Source organism: Ammospiza nelsoni, chromosome 10, assembly GCF_027579445.1.
Source record: "Ammospiza nelsoni isolate bAmmNel1 chromosome 10, bAmmNel1.pri, whole genome shotgun sequence".
Taxonomy (NCBI): Eukaryota; Metazoa; Chordata; class Aves; order Passeriformes; family Passerellidae; genus Ammospiza; species Ammospiza nelsoni.
Genome location: NC_080642.1, coordinates 8660935 through 8686665, shown reverse-complemented (window position 1 = coordinate 8686665; position 25731 = coordinate 8660935). Strand labels below are relative to the sequence as shown.

The window sequence follows — 25731 nt, the reverse complement described above, 5'->3', positions numbered from 1 at the left end:
GAGCTGACATTGGGGTTAAAAGCAGTCAGGGAGGTGGGGACAGAAGCCACATGGAAAGTATTTTTAGCGAAGAGGAAAGCCCCTGCCCTGTTTCCAAAAGTGACAGTGTCTGACACCTGCTGTGTCCCAGCTGGGTGAACACGGGAGGCTGTGTCTGGGTGGGAGTGGGGTGCTGAGTACCAAAGGGAGGGGGCTGAATGCAGGGTCGGGGTAAGGTGCTGCATCCTGCGGGGTGCAGGGTGGGGACCATGTTCCTTGTGGGTGTGAGGTGCTGGGTGGGCTCTGGGCGGGTGCAGCTCCTGGCCGGGCAAGTCCCACGTCCCGGGAAGGTGCCGGTGCACGAGGGTGCATCACGGATGTGGCCAGGGTTGGATGGAGCACGAGTGGCTGCCCGCTGGGGCAATGTCAAGTTCTGGGTGAGGCCGGGTCCCGGTGGTGCCAAGCACCGAATGGGTGCGGGCGCCGCTGGTCCCTGGGTGGCTGTGGGACGCCGGTGGTGTCAGGCCCCGGGTGAGCGTGCGTCCCGACCGGTGCCGGTGCCGGGTGCGCCCACTCCCCTCGTGACCCTGCACAGGGCGCGCGGCGGCGGGACTGGTCGGCACGTCGGGCGTGGCCGCGGGGATGGGGCGTAGCCGTGCGGCCCCCGGCCCCCTCCGGGCCGCCCGGGCCTCGCCCCGCCCCGTCACGTGACGGCGGCGGCGGGGCGGGCGCGGCGGCGGCGCAACGTGCGGGCGGGGGCGGGGCCCGGCGCGGCTCTGGGCGTGGCAGCCCCGCCCCCGTGCGCCCCTCCCCCGCGGCGGCGGCGGGCGCGCGGCCCCGCGGCCCCGCCCCCTGCGCGCGGCGCGGCTCCGGAAATGGTCGTGCTGCGCTGCGCTGCGGCTGCGTCGGGCCGCGCGCGCTGAAGGAGACTGAAGGTAACGGGCGGGGGCGGGGCGGGCGCGCGCCCCGCGGGGGGGGGGTGGGGGGTCGCCGGTACCGGGGCCGCGCGTGCCGCCCTATTCCTCCCCCTTCCCCGTGCTTCGCTTCGCCGGGCCTTGTCGCGCCGCCGCCGCCGCCACCACGTGGGTGCCGCCCCGCCGCCGCCACCCCCCTTCCCACGCCCTGTCCCGTGCTTCGCTCCGGTGCTGCGCCGGGCCCCCCGCTCGTCCCGATGGTCCCCACGTCCCGGTGATCCCGCGGCGGCCGCGTCCGTCCGCGCCCACGTGCCGGCCGGTGCGCCCCGCCGCCACCGCCGCACACGTGCTCCCGGCGCCGCGCCCGCCTAGGCCCGGCGCCGCCGCCGCATGTGTTGCGAGCAATGCCGCCCCCGCCCCGCCGCGACCGGCCTCTCGTGCCGCCGCCGGTGCCCGCGGGGCCGCGGTTGCGGCCGGCAGTGACACGTGTCCTTGGCAGAGGCCGCCGCCGCCGCGGGGGGGAGCGGGGCCGCCGGATGCCGCACCGGGCACCGCACCGCGCCCTCCCGCCGCCGTGATGGTGGTGCCGCCGCCCCGAGACGGAGTCGGTCGCAGCCGCCGGTTTGGCCGCCGCCTCGGCCTGGGGGCGAGGCCGCGCTTGGGCCTGGCGGGGCCGGCCGCTCTCGGGCCACGGCCGCGGCCTGTCCCAGCTCCGCCGTCGGTGATTCTTGTCTTGTCCCCCAATCCCCCGTGCGTTCCTGCCTCCCCGAACTGCTGCTCCCGTCCCCCGGCCCCTCACTCGGACCGAGCTGGGCCTTCCCGGAGTCCCCCCGCCCCGTCGCCGGGCCCAGCACAGGCCGCGGCCCGGCCGCTCCCGGCGCAGGAGAGGCGGCCGCGACTCCGATTACAAACAGCCGCGCGGGGCCCCGTTGTCCCCCCGGGGACGGAACCCGCATTCCCCGGCCCTGCTGGGCTACCCGGGCCAGTGCGAAGCCGGGGCCAGGCCGGGCTCCCTCCGCGGGGCCCGGCCTGATCTCTCTATCTCTCTCTCCCAGTCAGTCGGATGAACGGTCTCTGCAGGCCCGCTCAGCCGGCCCAGGTTTTTCCCGCGGGGGGGTGAGTATCCTGCTCGCTCCTGGTTGTGTTTGGTGGAGGAGACCAGGTCTGGCTGTCCCCGGGTGTCCCTGTCCCCTGTGAGACAATCCTCCCCCTCTTTTTAGGGTTGATTGTTCTCAAGGCCTAGCTAAGCTGGCTCAGGTACGGGCTGTCCGTGCCGGGTGCTTGGGTCGCCGGTGAGAAGGGGCCCGGGGAGAGCACTGGGGGTGCAACCCAGCGCCTGCCACCTCCTGAAACACTGGCAGGGCCCATCTCCGCTGGGTTGTGGCTCGGGGGATCCCTGGGATGGGGTGGCACCCCCATACCGAGGCACAGCCATGGGGGGATTGGGGTGCCCCATTTCCCAGTGTTGGTGGGACGTGTCTGGCAGTGCCCGCAGCGGGGCTGGGGGCCGGCTATGCTGACGCGTCCCGGCGTCAGATTACAGGAGGCACCAGGGCCGCTCCCTTGGGTGTCTGGCCGGCAGCGGGCTCACTGGGTGCCGCGGGGTGCAGGGGACCCCCGGCAGTGTGCGGGGTACTGCCTCTCCTCCCTGCCCCTGCGGCCTTTGCACTGGGGCGGGGAGAGCGGCACTGGCTGCCAAGTCCTTCCTGGGACAACCGGGAGGGTGTCCGGGCTGCCTGGGTGCTGGCGGTGCCGGGGGGCTGCAGACTCCCCTGGGCAGGGCAGTGGGCAGGAGTGTCGGGGGCGTGGGGGGACGAGGGAGCTGCTCCCTGCCTTCCCTGGTAGGCGTTTGTGGTGTGGGCCGGGGACCCGGCGCCACCGGCAGGAACAGGTTTGGCCGGCCGGGGGAAGCGCTTAGTAGGTCAGCCGGGGTGGAGCTGGGCACGGCTGACGCCGGGGTGCCGCCGGTCCACCCAGCCCCCCGGAGTTAGTGGTGGCCTAGGTGCTGGTGGCAGATCATGGGCGCTGGTGCCCAGTTTTGTCTAGGGCCCAGACAGGCTTTGTGGGGTCACCTTGGGTGGGTCAGTCCTGCTGGTGGGCATGGCTGGGTTTGGGGCATGATGAGGGGTCTGCTCAGAAGGGTGTGAGGACCTGCCCAGGCTGGGTGACTTGGCAGTACCTACCCCATCTTCCCCATGGCCCAGTGGGGCAGGAGGAGGTGGCTGGGGGTCCGTGCCTTGGTGGGATGCTGTCTGTGGGGCATGGCTGATGCCTGGCTTTACAATGGTAGGCTGTGGGGCTGGAGATTTGCAGATTTTAGTGCTGACATGGACAGGAGACAGATGCCTGGGGTGTTGCCATCTCCAGCTTATGCCCACTCTCCCTGTTCCTGCAGATAGCGAGGGGATCCTTATGCACAACCCCATGAAATGAACAAAGCTCCACAGCCCACAGGAGGAGCCCCGACTGCCCCGCACCCTGCCCCTTCTCCCGGACTGTCGCAGGTAACTGTCCCCTGCAGGGCTGGGGGACCCAGCTTTGCCACCCCAGTTGATGCCAAGGGCAGTGGTACCATCTCTTTCCCTCCCTGCCTTCTTCCAGCCGACGTTCCCACCTGGTCAGACGGCACCTGTGGTTTTTAACCCGGCACCGACCTCACAAATGAATACGCCTTCTCAGCCCCGCCAGGTAAGAATTTTGTCCAGAGCTGCAGAGGGTGGTAAGGGGTATCCAGCAGCTTTCTGCTTCCTGGCCGAGTAGCCCACACTGCCACGGAACCCAGGGGTGTTAGGAGCAACGTGGTGCCCCTTGGGTCTGGTGTGTGCCTGTGAAGGGGGAATGAGCCCATGGTCTGGACCACGACTGCCATCTGAGGACCTCCTGGCCCTGGGGTGGGAGGGCAGGCGCCTCCAATGAGGATGCCCACAGAGTGACTGCTCTTCTCTCCTTCCTCCCCTGCCCCAAACCTCCCTTTCCTCCTCTCTCAGTTTCCAGCAGGGCCTCGGGCTATTCACCAGCAGGTACTAACCCGCTTCCCCTGCCCTGCATGCTGAACACCCTTCCCCGACACTGCACAGAAACACCCACCTTGGGCATGAAGGGGCTGGGGAGCATGTGGGGACCCTGGACTCTGGGGAAAGTGCGGGATGCCTGCTCGACTTTGGGTAGGTTTCTCTGCAGTGTCTCCCCAATTCCCTCCTTGCATGAAGCCTGCAGCATGTGGCTGTGCCTGTGCTAACTCCAGCCCAGGCTATTGCTTCTGCCTGTGCCCTTCCTCATCTCCCTCTTCTTCCCTGCTTTGCTCGGTCTCCAAAGGCCCTGCAGTGGCGTGCAAGGCTCTGGGTTCCATCAGCCCTCTTGTGTGGAGGAGCTGTTGGGGACAGATCTGGTGACATCCTTGGCTGTGCTGTCTGGGAGCTCATCAGACCCATCCCTGCCCCTTGGAAGGTCCCTAGAAGGGATCTCAGTATATTTGGGATGTGGGCAGAGAGCACAGGGCTCCCTGACTTCTTGTCCGTTCCTCTGCTATCCCTGTCCCAGTGCCAGTAACTCCTGTCTTTCTCTTTCCCCCTTTCCCTCTGTATGCGTGCGCTTGCTAACAGGGAGGATTCAGGTCTCTTCAGGTAACGCTTTCTCCTTGCCCCGGGGGTGCGTGCGTGGACCCTTCCTTGCCCACTCGTTGCGGGGCTGGAGCTGCTGCTCCCGGGGATGCTTTTGCCCGGCAGACAAGCTGGGTCGGGATGAGCGGCATTGGCCGGGGTGGGAATGCGGAGCTCCACATGTTGTCCGGCTCCGGCATGGCGGGACTACAGGTCCCAGCATCCCCCGCGAGCCGGTGCAGAGCACGCCGGGACCCGCAGCCGCCGAGCTGCGTGCGGCCGTGGCCGGCCCCGGGCACTGGAGCTGCCGGCCCCGGGAGGGCTGGGCCGGGGCCGCGCCGGGCATGAGCTGGGTCGGGTGGACCCAGGCGGCCCCGCAGGTGCGTGGGGACAGGGTGGTGCCCGGGCGGGGGGTGGCCTTGCAGGCTGCCGAGGCGGTGCTGTGTGCCGGCAGCGTGGGGGGGGGGGGGGGGGGGGCTGGTGTCTCCCCCCGAGTGCGGTGGTGGCAGACGAAGGTGTTGGAGCTCCTGCTGACGCTGTGCCCCATCTCTCCCCAAGCATTTCTACCAGAACAGGGCACAGCCTCCTGCCAGTGCGTCCCGCGTGCAGAGTAACACGACGGCTCGGCCCGGCCCTCCTGCCCATGTGTATCCAGCTGCTTCCCAGGTGATGATGATACCCTCCCAGATATCCTACACACCTTCCCAAGGAGCCTATTACATTCCCGGACAGGTGAGGGCGATGCTTTGGGCTCTGTGGGGGGTGGGGGGGGCAGGTTGGGATGGGCACTGGCAGGAGGTGTTGCCTGGGCTTGAAGCCCAGGTCTGTTCTGGTGGGGTGGAGGGGGTCCTGAGACTCTGAGCACCCACTGATTTGAGCAGGGTGCTGCTGGCTAGGTAGAGATGTGGCAGGCAGTACTGGTCCCCTCCCCAACAGTTCTCTGAGCCACCTGGTGTCTGCTCTACCTGTGTCCTGCTTACTGCCCTGGTGTACAACTAGTTCACAGTCAGGTTTGGGGTCACATGAATGTTTTGGGGGTATGTCCATGCTCTGCAGGGGACATAACTGACTTATTTTCTTTCCTCTTGCAGGGTCGCTCCACGTACGTTGTCCCGACCCAACAGTACCCGGTCCAACCTGGCGCCCCTAGTTTTTATCCTGGAGCCAGCCCCACAGAGTTCGGGACTTACGGTACAGACAGAGGGGTTGCTCTGCTCCACAGTGCTCTTTCAGTCCCAGCACATCCCTGTTTTTTTACTCTCCTGGCCTCTGTGTGTCCCTCTGAGCTGAACACAGCTGACTGGGGCTGACTGTGTGACCCCATTGTAGTTTTGGGGGACAGTTCCTTGTTGCCCAGCAGCACATCATGTCCCACTGGTCCATTTGTACCAGTCCACTCACCCCTGTCCTTTTCTAAATTGGGGCTGTTTAATATTTAACTCTGCTGGCGGAGGGCTGGGGCAGACTTTATCCCCTGCTCCCCCTCCCTTGCTGTCAGGGTGGTGAGCAGCTCAGTGCTTGCTGACCCCCCTGAGCTGAGCTGGGGTGCTCCATGGCTGCCCCCTCCTGGTGCTTGGGGAGTGCGATGTGAGCAGCCCCTCCTCCTTCCCCCTGCTGCATGTGGCCACCCGGGCTGTGACTATATTTAGGCTTGGTTGGCCCCGGGAGGCCCAGCAGACACAGAAATGTGAGCCGAGGCCTCCGACCTGGCCCCGGCACAGCAGCAAAGCATAACCGGGGCAGAGATGGGCTTCTCCTGAGCCAGGTACGTGCCCGGCCTCCCTCCCTCTTGTCTCAGGGCCCAGCCAGCCCCTCAGAGGAGGGAGGTGGCTCCTGGCTGTGGCTGTCTCCTGTGCTTGGGCCAGGACACTGCTGCACCTTTGTGCACTGAGCACAGCCCTGGAACATGCTCTGGGTATCTCTGTGAGGTTCTAGGATGGGTGTACCCCCAGCCTCTGCTTTGGGGCTGCTGTGGCTCTTCCTGGGGAAGCTGGCAGCACTTGCCTCTTGACCACAGGACTGATAGGGTGACCCGACATGGTGTGACCCTTGACAAATGAATCAAATTGGGTCTCCTGTCTGGTCCTCAGGGCTAGGCAGCTCAGGGTCTCCTTCCTTTCCCCCATGCCCAGCCCATCCTGACGTGTGAGGCCCATTCAGCGTCCCTGTGAGTCCCCCAAGCAAAGGGAGGGTCCCTGACTCAGAGATGAGGCAGTCACCAGAGCACCTTCGTTGACTTTCAGGGTCAGTGCAGCAGGGAAGGTGCTGGAGCCAGAGGAGGCCAGGACCCAATTGTGCCTGTCCCAGCACACCCGTATCCCTGTGGCACTGCTCCGGGGTGATGCTCACGGATGCCCTGGGAGGAGTGGAGCACCTCTTAAAGGCTGTGCCAGCCCTGGATGGAGTCCAGCTCTGCCTCTGTCCCTCAGCACAGCTTCTTCCTCTGGGCTGGGCTCTCCAGGGACTTGGGCTGCACGGGGAGCCTGAGCCCCTCAGCCTGGGTGTGAATGGAGGCTGCCTGGTGCCGCCCTCGGGCTGGTGCTGGCCCTGGGGAGATAAGGGCGCAGGCAGGAAGGCGGCCACCAGCAGAGCCGGGAGTACCTGACATGGCCGAGTGTCCAGGCAGGGCTCTCTGGTGTGGAGCTGGTGGGCACGGTGGATGCCTGCGGGGCCTGCCTGGGCGTGGGGGTGGCGCGGGGACGCTCTCTGCTTCACAGGGAAGGAATTCGGTCAGGCCTGTCAGGCGGGTTGGGACAATCCAGGCCGGATGCGATGGGGGTTCGCAGCAGAGCAGTGAGGGCTCTCCGGGCTCCTGACAGACCCCTGTGTTTGGGAGATCAGGCAGTCTTCAGGACAGGCTTGGAGGATCTGGCTTGGCTGCTCTGACGCTCTCTCCTCTCCTTCAGCGGGTGCGTACTACCCGGCGCAGGGGGTGCAGCAGTTCTCAGCGGGGGTCCCCACTGCCCAGGTCATTGTGAGCCAGCAACCACCGATCCCCCCAAAACGAGAGCGCAAGACGGTAAGGAGCCATCTGCCTCCAGGCGTGGATGGGGGTGCTCGTGTGCGAGAGGGTGTGCTCGTGTGGAGGAGGGGGATGGTGTCAGCCCCGGGTGCTGGTGGTGTGTGGGATGGGACGTGGTGCAGCATGCCAGGGAAAAGGGTTGGCACAGGGCTGTGTCCCCACAGGCTGGAGGGCTTAGCAAGGGAACTGGGGTGCACGGTGGGTGCTGGCGACCTTGGTCGTCCCGGCGGGCAGCGTTGTGCTGAGTCACAGCTCCCGGGAGGGCGGGGGTGCCGCGGCTGCCAACTGCTGTCTGCTCCCGGAGATGCCGGTGCTCAGAGGCCTCGCATGGGGCCTATTTATAGCGGGGAGCCGGTGGCTGCCGGCATGGCCCTGTGCTGGGAGGCAGGGGGTGCCACTGGGAGGTGGGATGCTGGCATTTTCTCATCAGAGATGGGTTGAGCTCTGCCCTTGATGTTCTGGGAGTAGGTCGTGTTCAGAAGGTAGAACAAGGTTCCTGGCTGCGCTATCCCCTGCACTGTAGTCCCAGCTAGACTCACGTGTACCCCTCCAGTCACCCCACAGCTGGGTGCCCTGTAACTCATGCTGCACCCATGACATGGGGCACGTGAGGCTCTAGGCATATAGGGTGTGCCTGGGGTGACACAGAGCTCACTGGGGTTTCTGTGTGCTGAGGTTAGTCCTCTGTATTGTCCTTAAATGAGGGGGTTCTTGTAGCCCCTGTGCCAGCACATGATGTATTGGGGTCCCCTCACTTCTGGAGATGGGCACTGGCCTGGGGACCTGCTGGCTCCAGCTGTGTTGCAGTGACTTGCAAGGCACTGGAACAGACCAGTATCTGTGGGACACTGTGCCCTCTGGTGAGGGGATGTGGCACCCACTGTTCCCCAAACTGTGGGCCAGGACAGGCACTGCAGTGAATGAACTTTCCTTTTCCCTTTGGAGAAGGGTGTCCTGTGGGGTGTTGGGCTCATGGAAAGGGGGTGGCCCATGTGTTGTGTCCTGAAGTCTGCCAACAGCTTCCTCACTCTGCTCTGATTCTTGGACAGATCCGAATACGAGACCCCAACCAAGGTGGCAAAGACATTACAGAAGAAATTATGTCTGGAGCAAGGACCTCATCCACCCCCACTCCTCCACAGGTAAGTGGACCCTCTGACGTCGCAGCTGCAGCAGCGGGAAGTGCACATGGCCCTGTTCAACTCCCTCTTTGCCCCCTCAGGCTGGAAGTGGTTTGGAGCCCCAGGCCAATGGAGAGACCCCCCATGTAGCAGTTATTGTCCGGCCTGGTAAGTGTCCGTGCTAGGGCTGGCTGTGCCAGCTGGCATGGCTGCAGCAAGGTTCCCCTGGTGTTGGCACTGCAGGATATGAAATGCCAGCCCCGCTGTTCCTTGGTTCTCTTGACTCTTGTGGAGTAAGAGGCCATCCCTGCATACCCGGGGACCTGTGTCCCCTTGTTGGATCCAGAAAAGTTTACGGGGGCTGTTTATTCATCTCAGCTGTCCTCTGGGCACTGGAGGACCCCTGTTGTCCCCATCCCCCATTTGTGATGTGGCTTGGCACATCTGTCCCTATGTCTCCTGAAGATATAGGGATCTGGGGAGGAACGTGGGATGAGTAGGGAATCAGAGAGTCATCCATTAATGTCATCCACCTTGCAGATGACCGCCCGAAGCCTGCGCTGGTGGTGAGCAAGCCTGTCTCCCTGGAGCCCAGCAAATCGGCATCCCCGTCTCCTCCCCCTCCCCTGATCCCCGAGGTGGAGCCCGTGGTGCTCTCGCCCGTGACGCTGGTGCCAATGGAGCCTCCTGTGGACACGGACACGAAAGCGGAGCAGGGCGAGGCGCCACCTGACCCGCAAAAGACGTTAAGCGCCATCACTACAGTGCCAGGGGCTGCGGAGCTGCCCCTTGTGCCCGCGCCCAACATGGACACGGTGGCTGCGGGGGAGGAGGAGGAAGAGGAGGGGGAAGTTGCTATTTCCCTCCCGGAGCCCACTGTGCAGGAGCCTGTGCCCCCCGAGGTGCCACCGGTGCCCGTTGTTCCCTCGATGCCAGCCGTGCCCCCCGTGCCGGCTGCGCCGTCGCCACCGCCCGTTGTACCACAGGCCCCTGAAGCGCCTGCCAAACCCGCCTCCCCCAGCCCCCCTCCGCCCCGGGAAGAGCCCTGCCCCGAGACCACTGCTGAGGCCAATGGGGTTTTGGAGGAGACGCCTGAGACGGTCCCTGAGGCGCCCGTGTGCCAGCCAGTGCCGGTCTCTGAGCCGGTGCCTGTGCCCACCCTGGACTCCCCCGTTGCCCAGCCTGAAGAGCTGCCCCTACCCAATGGTGTGGAGGGCACCAGCAAAGCGGAGCCGAGTGAGGAGCAGCCCGAGTCAGATGTCAGTCCCATCTCAGAGCCTGAGGAGCCAGCCCAGCCTGGCACCCCTGCCTCCCCACCTGCAGAGGAGGAGGAGGAAGAGGGCGAAGGCTCTGGTGAGACCCAGGAGCGAAGCTTGAGCCCAGCCCCTGCCCCTTCGCAGATCTCGGAGGCGACCGCGCAAGGTTGGGAATGCTGGGCTGCAGGGTGCCCCAGGGTGGGTGTTGGGTGGTGGGGGGCATCGCATGGCATGAGGTACAGGGAGGGTGTTGGAGATGTGGTTAGGGATACAGGATGTGTAGGTATGGGATGCTGAAGGGGACAAGGTGGATGGTGGGATCAGGGAGGTGTCTGGGGAGTACATCTATGTGGTGATGTATGGGGTGAGCATAGAGGGCTGTGTGTGGGGGATGTCACAGGGAATGGAAGTGTGTTTTACATGATGTTTTGTGCAGGGGTGTAGGGTGATGTATCAGGGTTGTATCTGAGGATTGTCCCCAGTCATTGAGGACACTGGGAGGTGGCTGATTGGCAGGGAAGATGTAGGGCATGCTGTGTAGGGGTATGCAAGTACACAGGGGTGATTGAGGAAAGTGGGGTGCCCTGGGGATGTGTTAGGGTTTCTCTTTATTTCTTTAAGCATCCTGCACAGGAGTGTTGGGGTTGCATAGGGGTGATGGGGAAGATGGGCTCACAGGATGTGTTTTATGGAGTGCCTTGGGCAGGGATATAGGGGTGCTCTAGGAGGGCAACCTCAGGGCAGATAATTTCTGGGGAGCACGTGTAAGGGCTGGTGTATAGGGGTGCCAGTGAGGGGAGTGTGTATGGGAACAGAGATTTGTATAGGAGTGTCTCTGTAAGGGCTGCCTGTAGAGCAGTGTCTGCAGGGATCCTCTGACAACATGGGGAGCCCACACTAGGGCAGTGTGGATGGGAGACTTTGATGAGGCACATGGAAAATCAGGGTGTGTTTGGGGATGGGGGCTATTATGGGGTGACAGGACCACATCCTTGTGGCTGCATCTTGAAGCTCACCTGCTGTTACTGGGGCCTTGCTGGTGACCCCATAGCTATTGTCAGGGTGCTGGGGACTGGGAGGGTTCCTGTCTTTCACCTTCCTGCCTCTCCTCCCAGTCGCCATGTCGGTGCCAAAGAAGAAACGAAGGATGAAGGAGCTGAACAAGAAGGAGGCAGTAGGTGATTTGCTGGATGCCTTTAAAGAGGTGAGTGTCCTGGGGTGTCTGGGGATCACCCTGTGTCCCATCTCCTCCTGTGATGAACTCTGCTTTGTGCCATCGTGTCTGGGCCACTGATGCTCTGTGATGGTAATGAGGATCTGAGGTGGGGTGGACACTGAGGAGTGGGGTGAAGGGGACAGGAACAGGCTCATGTGAGTGACTGCTGTCCCTGTCCCCTCTGCTGCAGTCTCAGACTGGTGATAGTGCCTCGGAGGTGGAGAACAAGCCCCCCGTGTCTGCCCCTGCTAGTGAAGCAGAGGATGTGGCTCCTGCCCGTCCACAGGAGGAGTCGGAAGAGACGTGGGAGGAGAAGGAAGACAAACTGGCCCCGGAGAAGGGCAAGGCTGCCAGCCAGAAGTATGGCTACAAGGAAGGTAAGCTGTGCCTGGGCACAGTCCTCTGCTGGCAGCCACCACCTCTGGACCCAGCGGTAGGGAAGGTGTGGGTGGCATGGTCCCGGTGTCCTAAATTTTACATTCTCCTCCCATCTTGTCCCCAAGCTTGGCATGGGATGGGGAACAGAGTTCCCAGCATAAGGGTCTAGGCAGGAGGCAGGGACCTGATGGAATCAGGCTTTCTAAGCATGCATGGTTTTGCTCACGGTGTACTAGCCTGGGACAGTTCTGTGGTTGTCTATATCTCACCTTGCTTGTCCCTGTGTGGACCCAGACCCACCACAGCTCAGGCTGCAGAATATGGGACAGGCCACATCAGAGTGTCCCTCTTGCCCCTCACTGCAGAGCAATGGAAGCCATTGAACCCTGAGGAGAAGAAGCGATATGACCGGGAGTTCCTGCTGGGCTTCCAGTTCATCTTTGCCAGCATGCAGAAACCTGAGGGGCTGCCCCAGATCACAGATGTGGTGCTGGACAAGGTTGGTGCGGCCCTGGAAATTGGGGAATTGTGGATGGTGGTTAGGTGGGGATCTGGCTCCTCTTTGTGCCTTGGGAAGGTGGGGCAGGGACTTCACTTTTGTGCTCAGGGTCTTGTTGCTGCATTTGCAGTGACCTTTGAGCCTGGGTTTGGTGGGTGTGGGGGCACCTCTGGGGCCTTTTTTCCAGTTCCTTGTCCCGGCGCTGAGGCTGGGGGATGGATCCATCCCGCTCCTCTGCCCCCGGGCATCCTCAGCCGTGTGTACCTTCGCAGGCCAACAAGACCCCACTGCGGCCAATCGACCCCATCCGCATCAATAGCATGAACTGCAGCCCCGACTTCACCCCCTCCTTCGCCAACCTTGGCCGGCCTGTCATGGGCAACCGGGGCCTGGTGAGTATCTCCTCACTTCATTCCTGCCGTCCTGCTCTGCCTCTCTGTGATGATCAAGCTTTTGAGCCGCTGTGTCTGGGCCACTGATGTCCATGATGGAATTGAGGATCTGAGTAGGTGGACTGGAGACTTCTGGGAGCCAGCTCACTTGGTTCCAGAGCAGAGAGCTGAGTTTCTTCTCCGTGTGTCAGCCCTCAGGGTTGGGTCCCCGCCGCTCCCAGCCGAGTCAGAGGAAGGAGCCCCGCAAAATCATTGCTACTGTGTCCCTCAATGAGGATGTCAAGCTGAACAAGGCCGAGAAGGCCTGGAAACCCAGCAGCAAACGTGCTTCCGAGGAGGAGGATCCTGAGAATATCAAGACACAGGTGGGAGCTGGGGTGGGCAGGCAGTTGGAGGGCCTGGGGGAAAGGTGCCCAGCTCTTGCTGACCCTGTTGCCCTTGTAGGAACTGCTCCGCCGTGTCCGCAGCATCCTCAACAAGCTGACACCCCAGATGTTCCAGCAACTGATGAAGCAGGTGATGGAGTTGTCCATCGACACGGAGGAGCGGCTCAAGGGTGTCATTGACCTCGTCTTCGAGAAGGCCATCTCGGAGCCAAACTTCTCTGTTGCCTATGCTAACATGTGCCGTTGCCTTATGGGGGTGAGCAGAAGCTGGGTGGTCTCCTGTTGAGCAGGCAAGGTTTTTTTGGCCATCTCATCTGAGCTTAGTAGTGTGCAGGTCCTTCCATGTGGAGTGGGGAAACTGGGGTGTGTGGATGGAGGACTGTGTTCAGAGTCTCAGCAGGGCATCACAGTGTTGTAGGGTGGCTTTTCACTGATTTGAGTAATGCCACCTTATTTGCCCAGCTTTTGGGGGAGACACAACTCATGCTCTTTCTCTGGGTTATATACCTTTCCCTGCAGCTTAAAGTGCCCACAACAGACAAGCCCACAGTGACTGTGAACTTCCGCAAGCTGCTGCTCAACCGCTGCCAGAAGGAGTTTGAGAAGGACAAGGATGATGATGAGATCTTTGAGAAGCGGCAGAAGGAGATGGATGATGCCAGTGCTGTGAGTTGTGGTGGGAGTCTGCTCTGAGGGCTGGCATGGGTGTCCTTGGCTTGGCTCTGTGCCCTGAACTGGCCTGTTGTGCTTTTCGTGCAGCCCGAGGAGAAGGCACGTATGAAGGATGAGCTGGAGGAGGCGCGGGACAAGGCCCGCCGACGATCCCTGGGCAACATCAAGTTCATTGGAGAGCTCTTCAAACTGAAGATGTTGACAGAGGCCATTATGCATGACTGCGTGGTGAAGCTGCTCAAAAACCACGATGAAGAGTCTCTTGAGTGCCTTTGCCGCCTGCTTACGACTATTGGCAAGGACTTGGACTTTGAGAAAGCCAAGGTACTCCTTGCCATGCCCTAACTTGCTTGCTCTTCCCTTGCCTTTAGAAGGGATTTGACCATGGCTCTGTCCCTCTATAGCCCAGGATGGACCAGTACTTCAATCAGATGGAGAAGATCATCAAAGAGAAAAAGACATCATCCCGAATCCGTTTCATGCTGCAGGATGTGATTGACCTAAGACGGGTAAGGTTGATGGAATGCAGTTGCCTGGGGACTGTCCTCCATCTGCTACTTGGTCCCTTGGAGCTGCTGGCTTATGTCCTCTGAGTGCCAGCACTCCATGTGTTCCCTCTATGAGAGAGGTGGGTATGTGAGCTGTGGCCAGCCCCAGAGACACCATGCTAGCCCCTGCTCCTGGTTATCATGGTAGTGGTAGTGGGCACACAGTAATTGGCGGCTGTTTAATGCAGGGGGGCTCTGGAACCTGAGCCTTTTTGTGCCAAAAGCTGCCACAACGCGTGGAGAGTAGTGATGGCCTAGGCTGGAGACCAACCTGAGACTTTGAGAGTGGGGTGGCTGGGAAGGGGGAATCCCTTTCCCTCCATCTTTCAGCCATCTCAGTTCCCTCTTCCCTTCTTCCCTGCCCTCTGCAGAATAGCTGGGTGCCGCGGCGGGGAGACCAGGGCCCCAAAACCATCGATCAGATCCACAAGGAAGCAGAGATGGAGGAGCATCGAGAACACATCAAAGTGCAGCAGCTCATGTCAAAGGACAAGAGGAGAGGACCCCCTGGGCCATCCTCTGGTGGTGAGTGTCTGGGCTTGGGGGCACTTGAGTTTGGTAGGAGTGGGTTGCTCCTGCTGGACTCTGCTCAAGGCTGGTCTGCACCTTGTGACTGTCCTTCTTGTGCTCAGGACGCAGTAGCCTGGTTGCAGATGATGGCTGGAACACGGTGCCCATCAGCAAGGGCAACCGGCCCATTGACACCAGCCGGTTAACAAAGATTACCAAGGTGAGCCTGGGCATGCGGTGGGGCAGCTGAGCTGGCTGCCTGGCCTGGGTCATGCCTTGGTGGGGGATCAGGCCTGACTGTCTCTCTCTCTCTCTCTCTACCTGCAGCCTGGATCCATTGACTCCAATAACCAGCTTTTTGCACCGGGTGGGCGGCTGAGCTGGGGCAAAGGCAGCAGCGGAGGGTCTGGCGCGAAGCCCGCAGATTCAGGTAGGCAGTGTGGGACTGGCTGGGTGCTGTGGGACAGAGTGGGAGGGGTGATCTTTCCCCTGGCAGTTCCTCTACCAGGGAGTTGCCGAACTCTGAGACTTCCCTCTTTTCACGCCCAGCATCTGATTCAGGGCGACCAGCCACGAGCACCTTGAACCGCTTCTCAGCGCTCCAGCAGTCAATGCCTGCCGAGAGCCCAGAGTCCCGCCGTGTGGTGCAGAGGTGAGGGGCCAGCCCTGCCTTGGTGGATGGGTGTGTGGGGTTGAGGGAGAGCCCCTGATTCAGTCTTGTGGTTGATCAGTGTATAGGCAGGTTACAGTATCACTTGCCCCTGTGGCAAAATGGGTCCTTGAGAGAGCTCAGAGTGGTGAATCCTTGTGGCAAGGAAGGTTGACCTCACTCTGGGTGTCCTCCCTACTGTTCAGCACTTGGGTGACCACCCCTGCGTGCTCAGTCTGGCCCGAGGGTCCTTGGATAGACATTAATGGGTGGGAGCGTGAGGTCCCTAAAGAGAGCTGGAGTTTGGATTTGTGTGGGAGAAGAGGAAAACAAAGGGAGGCTTTGCCACAGTCTGCGTCAGAAGGAAGGTGTGGGTAGGACAAAGGCAGGCAGTGCTCAGCTGTGCCAAGGAGCAGAGTAAAAGGAAAAGGGTATGAGTTGGGACAGGAGAGAAATCAGGAATAAGTTTTCCCCCAAGAATGGTCAAGTGCTGAAAGAGAGGTGGGGATTGGAGTGGCACAGCTTTACTTTACAGAGCTCTGCAGTCTGGGGTCAGGGAGGGTGGTGATGGGTTCTTCACACTGTGTCTTTCTCTCGCCCAGGAGCAGCTCCAGCCGTGACAGGTCAGAGAAGGCTGGGGACAGAGGGGACCGGGAGTCACGTTCGGAGAAGGGCAGCGACCGTCTAGAGCGTCTTGACCGGGGAGAGAGAGTAGACAGGAACAGATCTGCCCTCACCAAGAGGAGCTTCAGCAAAGAGACAGAGGACAGGAGCCGAGAACGGGAGAAGCAGGGCGGCCCCGAGGCCGTGCGCAAGGCTGCGAGCATGACGGAGGAACGGGACCGGAGCCGAGAGACCGGTGAGCTGGGGAGCGCTGATACCCCAGGCTCTGGCTGCTCCTGCAGCTCTGCCTGTCCCAGGTGATGCCTGATCCTTGCTCTTCTCCTGCAGTTAAACAAGAGCCAACACCTCCTGCAACATCCACCAAGCCCGCGCTGTCGGAAGAGGAACTGGAGAAGAAATCCAAGGCGATCATAGAGGAATACCTGCACATCAATGACATGAAGGTGAGAGAAGAGGGTGGCCGTGTTCCTCTGACATGCCAAATGCTCCCCTCCCTGTGTGGTAGCACTGTTGGGCAGGGTTCTGGTGGTACCTGGATGAGGAAGGGGGGAGCCAGAGCTGGCTATAGGGCAGTACTGACCCCCCTTTTCCCTGCAGGAGGCCCTGCAGTGTGTGCAGGAGCTGGGCAGCCCCTCCTCGCTCTACATCTTTGTGCAAAATGGCATCGAGTCCACGCTGGAGAGGAGCACCATCTCCCGTGAGCACATGGGGGCCCTGCTCTGCCAGCTGGTGAAGGCAGGCACGCTCTCCAAGGAGCAGTACTACAAAGGGTGAGGGGCTAGGGCAGCCTGGCTTTGAATTTGGCCCTGCCTTGAGTAGGACTCAACACTGAAACATCCTGAAGTCCCTCCTAGCCAAGGGTATGGGGACTGCTGGATCCCAACAGCTCCCTCTGCTCTTCAGGCTGCGGGAGATCTTGGAGATCGCAGAGGACATGGAGATTGACATCCCACACATCTGGCTGTACCTGGCTGAGCTCATCACACCCATCCTGCAAGAAGAAGGCATCCCCATGGAAGAACTGTTCAGGTGAGGGCTGTGCTCCTCAGCAGGGCTGGCACAGGAGTCCTCCTTGGAGCAGGTAGCTCACCCAGGTCTCTTGTGCTCCACAGGGAGATCACAAAGCCCCTGGTGCCCATTGGGAAGGCCACCACGCTGCTGGTCGAGGTGCTGGGCTTGTTGTGCAAGGGCATGGTAAGTGCATGGGACTTGTGGCTGCTGGCTGCAGTCTCAAGGACTGGCATTCTGCCTGGAGCCCAGGTGGAGATTGAACTCCCCTGCCACAAGAGAGGATGGTGAGGGGCATCCCTCTCAGTGTCTGGGCCATGTGGCTGGCATGGCCAAACCACAGTATCTTCCTCCCTGGAGATGGAGGGCATGCCGTGCTGATGCCAACTGTCTGTCCCACAGGGCCAGAAGACCGCAGGAAAGCTGTGGCGGGATGGGGGCCTGAGTTGGAAGGAATTCCTGCCTGAGGACCAGGATGTCAACAAATTTGTCACAGAGCAGGTGGGGGCTTGGTGGCAGCAAGGGGCAGAGGTGGGCCGTGGGCAGACCTTGGGCAGTGTGAGAGTGGCACTCCCCTGTGCTGCCTTTAACAGCTCTCTCTGCCTGCTTCCCCAGAAATTGGAGTACACAATGGGGGACAGCTCAGACATGCCAAGCCGCAAGGAGCTGACCTCAGAGGAGCTGTGCAAGCAAATGGACAAACTGCTGAAGGAGAACCCGAACAACCAAAGAATATACGACTGGATTGAGGTGAGGGTGGGGACACAATGCCTGAGTGTCTGGAGGCTTCCTCTTGGCTCCCTCTCCAGCTCACAGTACTTTACCCTCCCCCCTCTAGGCCAACCTGAGCGAGCAGCAGGTCTCGTCCAACACGTTTATCAGGGCCCTGATGACGTCTGTGTGCCACTTGGCCATTGTCTGTGAGTACCAGGGTGAGGTGGGAGCAGGGGGGTGCCCCTGCCTGCAGTGCCCCTCTCACACCCTGTCCCCTGCAGTTGAGAACCCGTACCGCGTGGACGCCATGGTCATCCGCAACCAGGCCAAGCTGCTCCAGAAGTACCTGCGGGATGAGCAGAAGGAGCTACAGGCACTCTATGCCCTGCAAGCCTTGGTGGTGAAGTTGGACCAGCCTCCCAGTGAGTATCGTGGGTGCGGGTGGGGCAAGCAGAGGGTGGCAAATGTGTCCCCACCGCAGCAGAGTGGCCGATGGCTGGAGAATAGCAGAGGTTCCCCTTTGTCCCCCCACCCCAGACCTGCTGCGGATGTTCTTTGATGCCCTCTACGATGAGGATGTCATCAAGGAGGAGGCTTTCTACAAGTGGGAGTCCAGCAAGGACCCGGCCGAGCAGCAGGGCAAAGGGGTGGCTCTCAAATCGGTGACAGCCTTTTTCACCTGGCTCCGGGAAGCTGAGGATGAGTCGGACAACAACTGAGCAGCTGTGAGGAGGAGGAGGAGGAAGGGGGGAGAGAGAGTGGGGCACCCTGGGGAGTGATTCCATCCCTTCCCACCCCTGGCCCCCATGGACTTGCTGATGCCAGGGCTGAGGGACTCGCTGTTCCCCTTGCAGCCCCCCTCTCTTTTTTTCAGTTCTCCTCTCTCTTCTTCCTCTGTCCTGGTTCTGTTTGTAAGGCCTGTACGAGTTTGTCATGATGATAATAAACAGATGCTGACTGAGGCGGTGGCTGCCATGGGTCCCCTTGGGGACCCTCCTCGCCCCCCTCCCAGTGCAGGCACACCAGGTTTCTGGGAGTGGGGCAGAGCACCCCTGGATTCATGTCATGGAGAGGGGGGGATGGGATGGGGACATATCTCTCCCCTCCTCTCCCTCCTCCTCTTTCTCCTTCCCGCCTCTTGATGAATATAGAGAGATTATATATATATAAACTTATTAAATTTGGTTTGGGGACAGGAGCGTGATTTCTCCCCCTCCCCTGTCCTCTCTCTATTCCTCCATCACTGCCTGGACCCCCTCCCCTCTATGGTTTTTAAATTTTAAATATAAATCATTCCCCCCCCAGCTCCTGCTCTGACACCTGGGGAGGGTGCCGGGGAGGAGGGGGGGTGGCCCCTTCTCTCTGGGCCAGGCTGAGTCCCCTCCACGACCCCAAAAGCCCCCGTCCTCCTCCCAAACGTTTAAGGCCACAATTGGGCAAGCGACAGGGCGGCCCCCTCATCCGTGTCCCCTGTATTTATAGAGCGCCGGATGTGACGAGCCGCATGTGTAATTATTAAAACAAGGATTCAATTACTGGTCACGTGAATTTGTAAATAATTTTTTTTTTTGCTTTTTTTTTCTTTTTCTTTATGGAGTATTTAATTGAAGATTTAAAGGCATCTTTTCACCTTAAAACTGGAAATAAAAGAACATTGCTAAATAATGCCCCGTGTGCCGCTGTTGCCGCCCCCCCCCCCCCCCCCCCCCAATGTCCCTTGTGCCTGGGCTGGTGTGGGGGTGCCAGCCTTGAACATGGGCACCAACCAGCCTCCCCTGTCCCCTGTAAGGCAGGTAGGTACTCCCTGCTCCAGGGTTGGAAGGGTGGCAAGGGGAGTGGATGTGCCTGGAGCCAGGCCCCCTGGACTCCCCTTGCTGGCATTGCCCAGCACAGTGTCTCTGGAGGTGGAGGAGACAGCCCTGCTAGCACCCTGGCTGTGGAGCAGAGCCCTGATGTCCCCAAATGTCCCTTTTCCTACAGGCATAAGTGGCAGAACCTGTGTGGTCTCCTTGGGGCAGGAGATGGGAGGTGTGCCAGGTGCCCCCTGCACCTTCCAGTGTGGGAGGGCATTTTTCTATCAGCCCCTCCTGGCCTTGTCTTGCAGTTGGAGTGGAGATGGGGCACAGCTGGCCCCTGCTGGGGTTCCCCTGTGGGGTATCCCTGCTGGGAACAGAGGCTGGTCCCCCTTGGAACTGGAGGCTGGTCTTTGCTGCCTTGGGCTGCCTCTTGCTGAGTCACCCTGGCCATGGCCCAGAGGGTACAGAATAATTAACTGGAGGCTGTTCCCCAGATTAGAGGCTGATCTGTCTGAGCTGTAGCCCTGGCATCGCTAATGCTGGGAAGCATTTGGCAGGGAAAGGCCTCGGGATGGGGACTGGGCAGGAGCTCCCCCTGACTGGGAGAGGGAGTAAGGAGGGAGGGAGGCCCTTGGAGCTGTTTGGGTAACCTGCTTGCCAAGGGACAGAGGGTGGCACCGCAGCAGTGCCCTCCTGTGCCAGGGCCAAGATACCACAGCGTTAATTGCCGTCAGTTGGTTCCAGAGTGAACACGGTTGACCATCAGCCTGGCCATCGGCGCTGGCCTGGCTCTGCTGCAGGGGCCGTTGCCGTCAGACGCGGTGTTCCAAAGGCTGCTCCCACCTGTCCCCAGCCCAGCCCCATGGGGTGGGAGGCTGTGTGCTCCACCAGGCCCTCGGGGCAGGCTAGGGGCAGGCAGGTCGGGCTGAGGGGTGCCCTGTTTCTGCAGGGTCCCAGCCAGCCCTTGTCCCCCGGGGCTGTACGGGGGCCGGGGCCGGCAGGGGCGGCGCTGTCCGCGGTGCTGGCACGGCGCTCTCCGCGGTGGCCGGCCTTCTTCCCCTCCTCCTCAGCCCCCTCCTCTTCCTCCGTCCATCCTCCTCCTCTCCGCGCCCCCTCCTCTTCCTCCATCCCCCTCTTCCTCTTCCTTCAGCCCCCCTCTTCCTTCATCCTCCCCGGCTGCCTTCATCCCCCCTTCACCTCTCTCCTCATCTCCCCTTCCTCCTCTTCCTCCCGGCCTCCCTCTCCCCCGTTCTCCTCTTCCTCCCTCTCCCTCATCCCTTATCCCCCTCCGCCTTCTCTTTCTCAGCCTTCATCCCGCACATTTCTCCTCCTTTTCCTCCTCCTCTTCTTCCCGCCTCCCCCTCTCCCTCCTCTTCCTCCCCCAGCAGTGACGTCTCTGGACGTGCAGCTCCCGGCCCGGCGCAGGCACCGCTCGGGGCTCCGGTACCGCTCGGGGCTCGGGTTCCGCGGCCCGGCCCGGCTCGGCAGCGGCTCCGGCGGGGCGCGGGCGCTGTCCGGGGCCGCCCATGCGGCCGGGGGGCGATGTGGGCGGCGCGGAGCCGGCGGTAGTGCCCGCACCGGGGCCCCCCCGGGAGCATGGGCTGCATCGGCTCCAAAACCACCATCGGTGGGTGAGCGGCGCCGCGGTGGGAGCGCGGACCGGAGGGAATGGGGGTCCCAGGGCACGGAGGGTGTTAGGGGGACTCGGGGATGCGGGGTGCTGGGCACGGTGAGGGGCTGGGGGTGATACCCTAGGGTAGTGGGGGGCTGGGGGATATGGCAAGGGGGAGAGCAGGGAGCTGAGGGGGACCCAGGGGATGGGGCAGTGGCAGTGGTATATGGGGACTGGCAGGCTGTGAGGGATGTAGGGTACAGGGAACTACGGAGGTGAGAGAGAATTGGGGTATCTAAGTGTGTTGTGTATGCAGAGGACCTGAGGGCTCTGGGGGACTTTGGTACGTCAAGGATGATGGGGGCTATAGATGGGTGGGGGTTTGGGAGCTGGGGGTGCTGCTCTGGGGCAGCTGGGGGGCCCAGGGAGGGAAGGAAGATCTAGGGGAGTGTGGATGTGTAGAGACTGCGTCTCTGGGGGAGCTGGAGGTTGGGGTGAGGGTGCAAGGGGACTGGGAAAGGGGTGTGGGACTGGGGTGCTGGTTCAAGTCCTGAGAGGTTGTGGGGTGGCTATGAGAGAGACAGAGTCGTTCAGGGGGGTGTTGGAGGCTGGGGCTTGCTGCAGTGTGTGGGGTGCAGCGGGGGTGCTGCAGGAGCGATGGGGGCTGTGATCAGAGGGAGTTCTGGAGGCTGGGTTCACGGGGGCTAGGACAGCACTCAGAGTGTTGCAGACATGCTGGAGGGGCCCTGGGGGTGTTGTTGCTAGGATGTCACCACAGGGTGCCCCTGCCCACAGCTGGGAGTGGGGGCGATCCTCTTTGCAATTTCCCAAGGAAGCCAGGGTGTACCCTCAGATGTAGGTGGGAGGCAGCACTTTTAGCTCCCCTGTATCCCACTTCACAGCTGGTCTATGTCAGCCAGGCCCATCTTAGTGCAGGGGAAATGAGGCTCTTGAGAGATACCCCATCTTGCCCCCTTTGGGACTGGCCTTTCATGGAAACTGCATTGTCAGGAGCCCCCAGTTCTTGGGCATCAGTGCCTGAGGGTGTAGGCACCCATCTGTTTGAGGTGCCAGTGCTGGAAGGTCAAGCTGTTGTGGCAAAAGATGGGTGCAGGTGCTTTTATTGACCCTATCCTTTCTTGCTCCTTCCCCTTCTGATCCAGCAGGGAATTGGAGAGGGGGATTATGGAGATAGTGGAGGAGCAGCAGCCCCCAGCAAGTTTGGCCCAGTGCTGCCTCCCTTCACACACCCAGCACCTGGCTCAGTCCAGCCCAGTCCAGCTGCCCCCACCCCTGCCAGAGCAGCTGCCAAGCTGGGACAGGTGCCTGGTCCCCAGTGCCAGGCTGGGGACGCGCGTTACCGCTGACACAGGCGGAAGAGGTGCCCGGGCGTGAGTCACCAGCGCTGCAGCAACGAGTTGTGTCTGGTCTCAGACTGGACAAGAAGCTGCCACCACAGGGTCAGCGGGTGGGGGACTGAGAGGGCTGCTGGGGGAATGGAGGTGCTGAGGTTGGCCTCGGCTCTTCCTGCAGTGGCTGTGGACACAACGCTGTGTGTGGAGTGGAAGGAGGTGAAGGCACTGTCACCCCTGAGCGTTGCCCGCCCGCTGCCCCGGCTGGTGCGCCAGGCCTCCTTCGACAGCCAGGACTTCCTCCAGGTACCCCCGAGCCCGGCCGTGCCCAGCTGAGGTGGCCGTGTGCCCGTGCCCCGAGGTGGGGCACCCGTCCTGGCCATGGCCCTGCCAGCTCGCGGTGGCTCGGGGCTGCTCTGACGTCAGCCATGAGCCGGGCTGTATCCTGGGAGAAATCAGTCCACGGTGCCTCGTTGCCATGGCAATGCAATTTGTTGCGCGCCTCCAAATCCCACATCGCTTCCCCCGTGGCCATGGGCTCGGGGCCTGGCATGGCTGGGATGGCAATGGGCACATACAACAGGATGCCCTGGCACGGTGTGTGCTGCCAGGCGGTGGGTGCTGGGGAGCCAGGCCGTGGTGGCCTTGCACATGCACGTGTGTCGGCACAAGCTGGGGCGGGCACAGACTGTGTGTGACACCACCCAGCACAGGGCACAGACACGTGTGAGAGCACACAAGTGTGCAGGTGCATGTGTCTGTACAGTGGAGTTCAGGTGTGAGTGTGCAGGTGTGTGTTTGTGGTCAGTTTGTGTTTGGGTGGCTGCCAGTGTGTGTGGGCACACATGGTTACCTGAGCGGGCACGTGCAGGTGTGTACACAGTGCCAGCCTGTGCTGACATTGTGGGAGTGTGTCCTGCTGTAACCACCCCTGCACACACGCGTGCCTGTAATGTGTGTGTGCCCGAACACCCCAGGCCCCCCGGGCTGGGCACCAAGCAGGGCCAAGCCCTCTCCTGCAGTGTGGGGCTCCCAGAAGGGAAATGGTGCCAGGGCTGTGACCCCGCTGCCCGCTCTGGCAGGTCAATGTTGAGGACACTGTCGAGATGCTTCCCAAGTCACGGCGCACGCTGACCATCCAGGAGATCGCTGCCCTGGCCCGCTCCTCGCTGCACGGTAACTACTCACCCAGGGGCTCAGCTGGGAAAGGGGGCTCTCCTGAGCTGAGGGCTCTGGGCCTCTTGGGGAGTCCCTGGGTATCCCCTGTCTGGAGTTTTGGGGAGAACCAGGGGGTTACCGGTATCACTCAAGAGGAGGACATGGGGGTGCCAGGTCCCATGGACTGCAGGTGGGGAGTGCTGGGTCCTGGGGTTATGGGCTCTGTGGTGGGGACTTGGGGTGCCCCAGGGCATGCTGATGTTGGGGCACATCCCATAGGCATCTCGCAGGTGGTGAAGGAGCACGTGACAAAGCCAACGGCCATGGCACAGGGCCGTGTTGCCCACCTCATCGAGTGGAAGGGCTGGTGTAAGCCAGTGGAGTCACCTTCTGCCCTGGAGAGCGCCTTCAGCTCCTACTGCCACCTGAGCGAGGGCGAGCAGGAGGCGCGGTTTGCTGCCGGTAGGAACTGTGGGCACGGCCGGTGGGCTGCTCCCGACTGCGGCCCAGGGTGGTGGGGTGGGTTGTCTCCATCCATCCATCCATCCATCCATCCATCCATCCATCCATCCATCCATCCATCCATCCATCCATCCACCCATCCACCCATCCACACACACCCATGCCATGGCACTGTGGGCATAGAGGTGCCAGGGCAGTGAGGTTTTGGGAGCACCTCCCTGTGTGTGTTTGACCCATGCCTGTCCCGTGCCAGGTGTGGCGGAGCAGTTTGCCATTGCTGAGGCCAAGCTGCGAGCCTGGTCCTCAGTGGATGGGGATGACTCCAACGATGAGTCCTATGATGAGGACTTCATGCCCTCCACAGAGAGCTCCCAGCCCACCGGTAAGTGCTGTGGGGAGTGGGCTGGGAGTGGTGGGGTGGGTGACCCACCCCTGAGGGACAAAGGAATGGAATGCCCACTGCCTGGCACATTCCCCAGCCTGGTCACTCCCACAGAGGGCAGTGCCTGAGCCAGGGATGGGGAATCCCTTAAATGCAACACCTCCGTGCTGCCAGAGAGCGTTTTGCTTTTCCTTTGATGATTACCAGTGCCACGCATGCAACAATTTGTGGGCACAGCAAGCACGGGACTTCTTCCAGCCTGTGGTGCACAGGCAGGGGGCAGCTGCCATCCCCGGTGCCCTCAGCTGTGGACTGACCCAGACGTGCTGCTTTCCCACAGAGCTGCCAGGCACGATGCCCGCCAGCGCACTGCTGCGAGACCTGCTGCAGGGCCACCTGTGCCAGCTGGGCGTGCGGCACGGCTCCTGCGAGCCCGAGAGCGACTCCTCGCACACCCTCTCCCCCGAGACTCTCTGCTCCAGCCTCTGCAGCCTGGAGATGGTGTCCCCCTCCGAACTCACTGCCAAACTGCTGGGCTCCCTGGGGGGAGAGGACCTGCTGCTGCCCAAGCTGCCGCCCCCAGCCAGCCAAAGTGCCTTGCGGGGCCTGGCACGGCTCCGGTGCCAGGACTCCCTCTACTCCGTGTCCTACGCCGAAGCCTGTCTCTCGCCCACGGAGGACGAGGTGGTGCTGAGCAAGGACTTCCCGCTCCGCCGGAAAATCTCTGACGTCGCCTCCTCCGGGGTGGCATCGCTGGAGGAGGAGGAGGCCGAAGAGCCCTGATGCCCTCTGGGGTGCCCTGCCTCTCCTGGTGGGGTCCAGGTCCCCTGCTGAAGCCCTCTGGCCAGACCCCACGCTGGGTGAGGGACGGGCCCTGCCACTGCTCCCCCTCGCTACCCGGCTGCAGGAGGGGTCCGGGGGCCGCTGCAGCCCCCCAGCCAGTGTGCCCCCACTGTGCCCCGGCCCTGCTTGGCCACATCGTTGCCCTCCTGGATTTTTGCATGAGAGCAGGGAAGGGGCGCAGGGAAGGGCTTGGAGGGGTCTGCCCTGATGCCCAGATGTGCCCCCAAAAACTGACAAGACTAAATAAGTGGGGCTGGTTTTTCGCATGTTCTCCCCCAAACGACCCTGGGCTCCCTTTTGGGCACAGTTCCCTCCCCCACAATGGCATGGCTGAAAATCTCCAACCATCCTGTGGTGCCTCTACCACCCCAAGCCAGGGTGGTGGTGGGGGTTTTGCTGTGGGAAGGGCTTTTCTCCTCTCTCCCTGGCCAACTTCTATTGGACCGAGTTTAAAACTGTGAACTGCTGCCTTGGAGCATGGAGCTGCTGGAGGGGTGCTCTGGGGGTGCCAGGGGTGCTGGGGGGCTGTGGATGTGCCGCGGTGCTGGGACTTTCTATACTTTTGTAACTGCATGGGGCTGACACAGTCAGACTGCAGGGCCAGGAGGGTGCAGGCCCCCAGCCAGGGGGCTTTGGGCC

At 61.9% G+C, this 25731-nt stretch overlaps 2 protein-coding genes and 2 non-coding genes across 7 annotated transcripts; all 4 read left to right on the top strand.

Moving 5' to 3' along the window:
* Window positions 1-847: 847 nt before the first annotated feature.
* Window positions 848-19029, top strand: EIF4G1 (eukaryotic translation initiation factor 4 gamma 1). Of its 4 annotated transcripts, XM_059478985.1 has the most exons (35): window positions 848-914; window positions 1949-2009; window positions 3289-3397; window positions 3495-3581; window positions 3881-3913; window positions 4496-4516; window positions 5051-5224; window positions 5584-5683; window positions 7399-7511; window positions 8564-8656; window positions 8737-8803; window positions 9176-10057; window positions 11007-11095; window positions 11298-11484; window positions 11851-11984; window positions 12239-12376; window positions 12568-12741; window positions 12821-13018; window positions 13282-13428; window positions 13522-13758; window positions 13839-13943; window positions 14354-14507; window positions 14615-14712; window positions 14820-14922; window positions 15042-15144; window positions 15744-16000; window positions 16093-16208; window positions 16363-16535; window positions 16669-16794; window positions 16878-16959; window positions 17176-17274; window positions 17389-17523; window positions 17612-17693; window positions 17769-17909; window positions 18025-19029. In XM_059478985.1, the coding sequence occupies exons 3-35, from the start codon at window positions 3323-3325 to the stop codon at window positions 18204-18206; spliced, it is 4905 nt and encodes a 1634-aa protein (XP_059334968.1). In that variant the 5' UTR covers window positions 848-914; window positions 1949-2009; window positions 3289-3322; the 3' UTR covers window positions 18207-19029. The 4 variants fall into 4 exon arrangements, with proteins under 4 accessions (XP_059334968.1, XP_059334967.1, XP_059334970.1 ...); XM_059478984.1 differs by lacking the exons at window positions 3881-3913; window positions 4496-4516 and having other exon boundaries at window positions 17612-17909; XM_059478987.1 differs by lacking the exons at window positions 848-914; window positions 1949-2009; window positions 3881-3913; window positions 4496-4516 and having other exon boundaries at window positions 3293-3397; window positions 12257-12376.
* Window positions 11140-11216, top strand: LOC132077900 (small nucleolar RNA SNORD66). Its single transcript, XR_009419161.1, has one exon. It is a non-coding gene; the product is annotated as a small nucleolar RNA SNORD66 (small nucleolar RNA).
* LOC132077901 (small nucleolar RNA SNORD66) lies at window positions 12419-12493 on the top strand. The gene has a single exon (XR_009419162.1). It is a non-coding gene; the product is annotated as a small nucleolar RNA SNORD66 (small nucleolar RNA).
* A 1741-nt stretch (window positions 19030-20770) lies between the features above and the next one.
* FAM131A (family with sequence similarity 131 member A) lies at window positions 20771-25559 on the top strand. The gene is made up of 6 exons (XM_059479544.1): window positions 20771-20910; window positions 22429-22553; window positions 23330-23423; window positions 23685-23867; window positions 24121-24249; window positions 24590-25559. Exons 1-6 carry the CDS (start codon window positions 20880-20882, stop codon window positions 25030-25032), a joined length of 1005 nt encoding a protein of 334 aa, XP_059335527.1. The 5' UTR covers window positions 20771-20879; the 3' UTR covers window positions 25033-25559.
* The last annotated feature ends 172 nt before the right edge of the window (window positions 25560-25731 follow it).

What these genes read in the sequence shown, in the direction of transcription:
- EIF4G1 (XM_059478984.1), top strand. Translation starts at nt 3,323, where the DNA reads ATGAACAAAGCTCCACAGCCCACAGGAGGAGCCCCGACTGCCCCGCAC. An exon ending in TCATGGGCAACCGGGGCCTG is followed by an intron (nt 12,377 to 12,567) that starts GTGAGTATCTCC and finishes TCCGTGTGTCAG; the next exon opens with CCCTCAGGGTTGGGTCCCCG. An exon ending in CCCTGGGCCATCCTCTGGTG is followed by an intron (nt 14,508 to 14,614) that starts GTGAGTGTCTGG and finishes TCTTGTGCTCAG; the next exon opens with GACGCAGTAGCCTGGTTGCA.
- FAM131A (XM_059479544.1), top strand. Translation starts at nt 20,880, where the DNA reads ATGGGCTGCATCGGCTCCAAAACCACCATCG. An exon ending in GGCCCGCTCCTCGCTGCACG is followed by an intron (nt 23,424 to 23,684) that starts GTAACTACTCAC and finishes CACATCCCATAG; the next exon opens with GCATCTCGCAGGTGGTGAAG. An exon ending in GGAGGCGCGGTTTGCTGCCG is followed by an intron (nt 23,868 to 24,120) that starts GTAGGAACTGTG and finishes GTCCCGTGCCAG; the next exon opens with GTGTGGCGGAGCAGTTTGCC.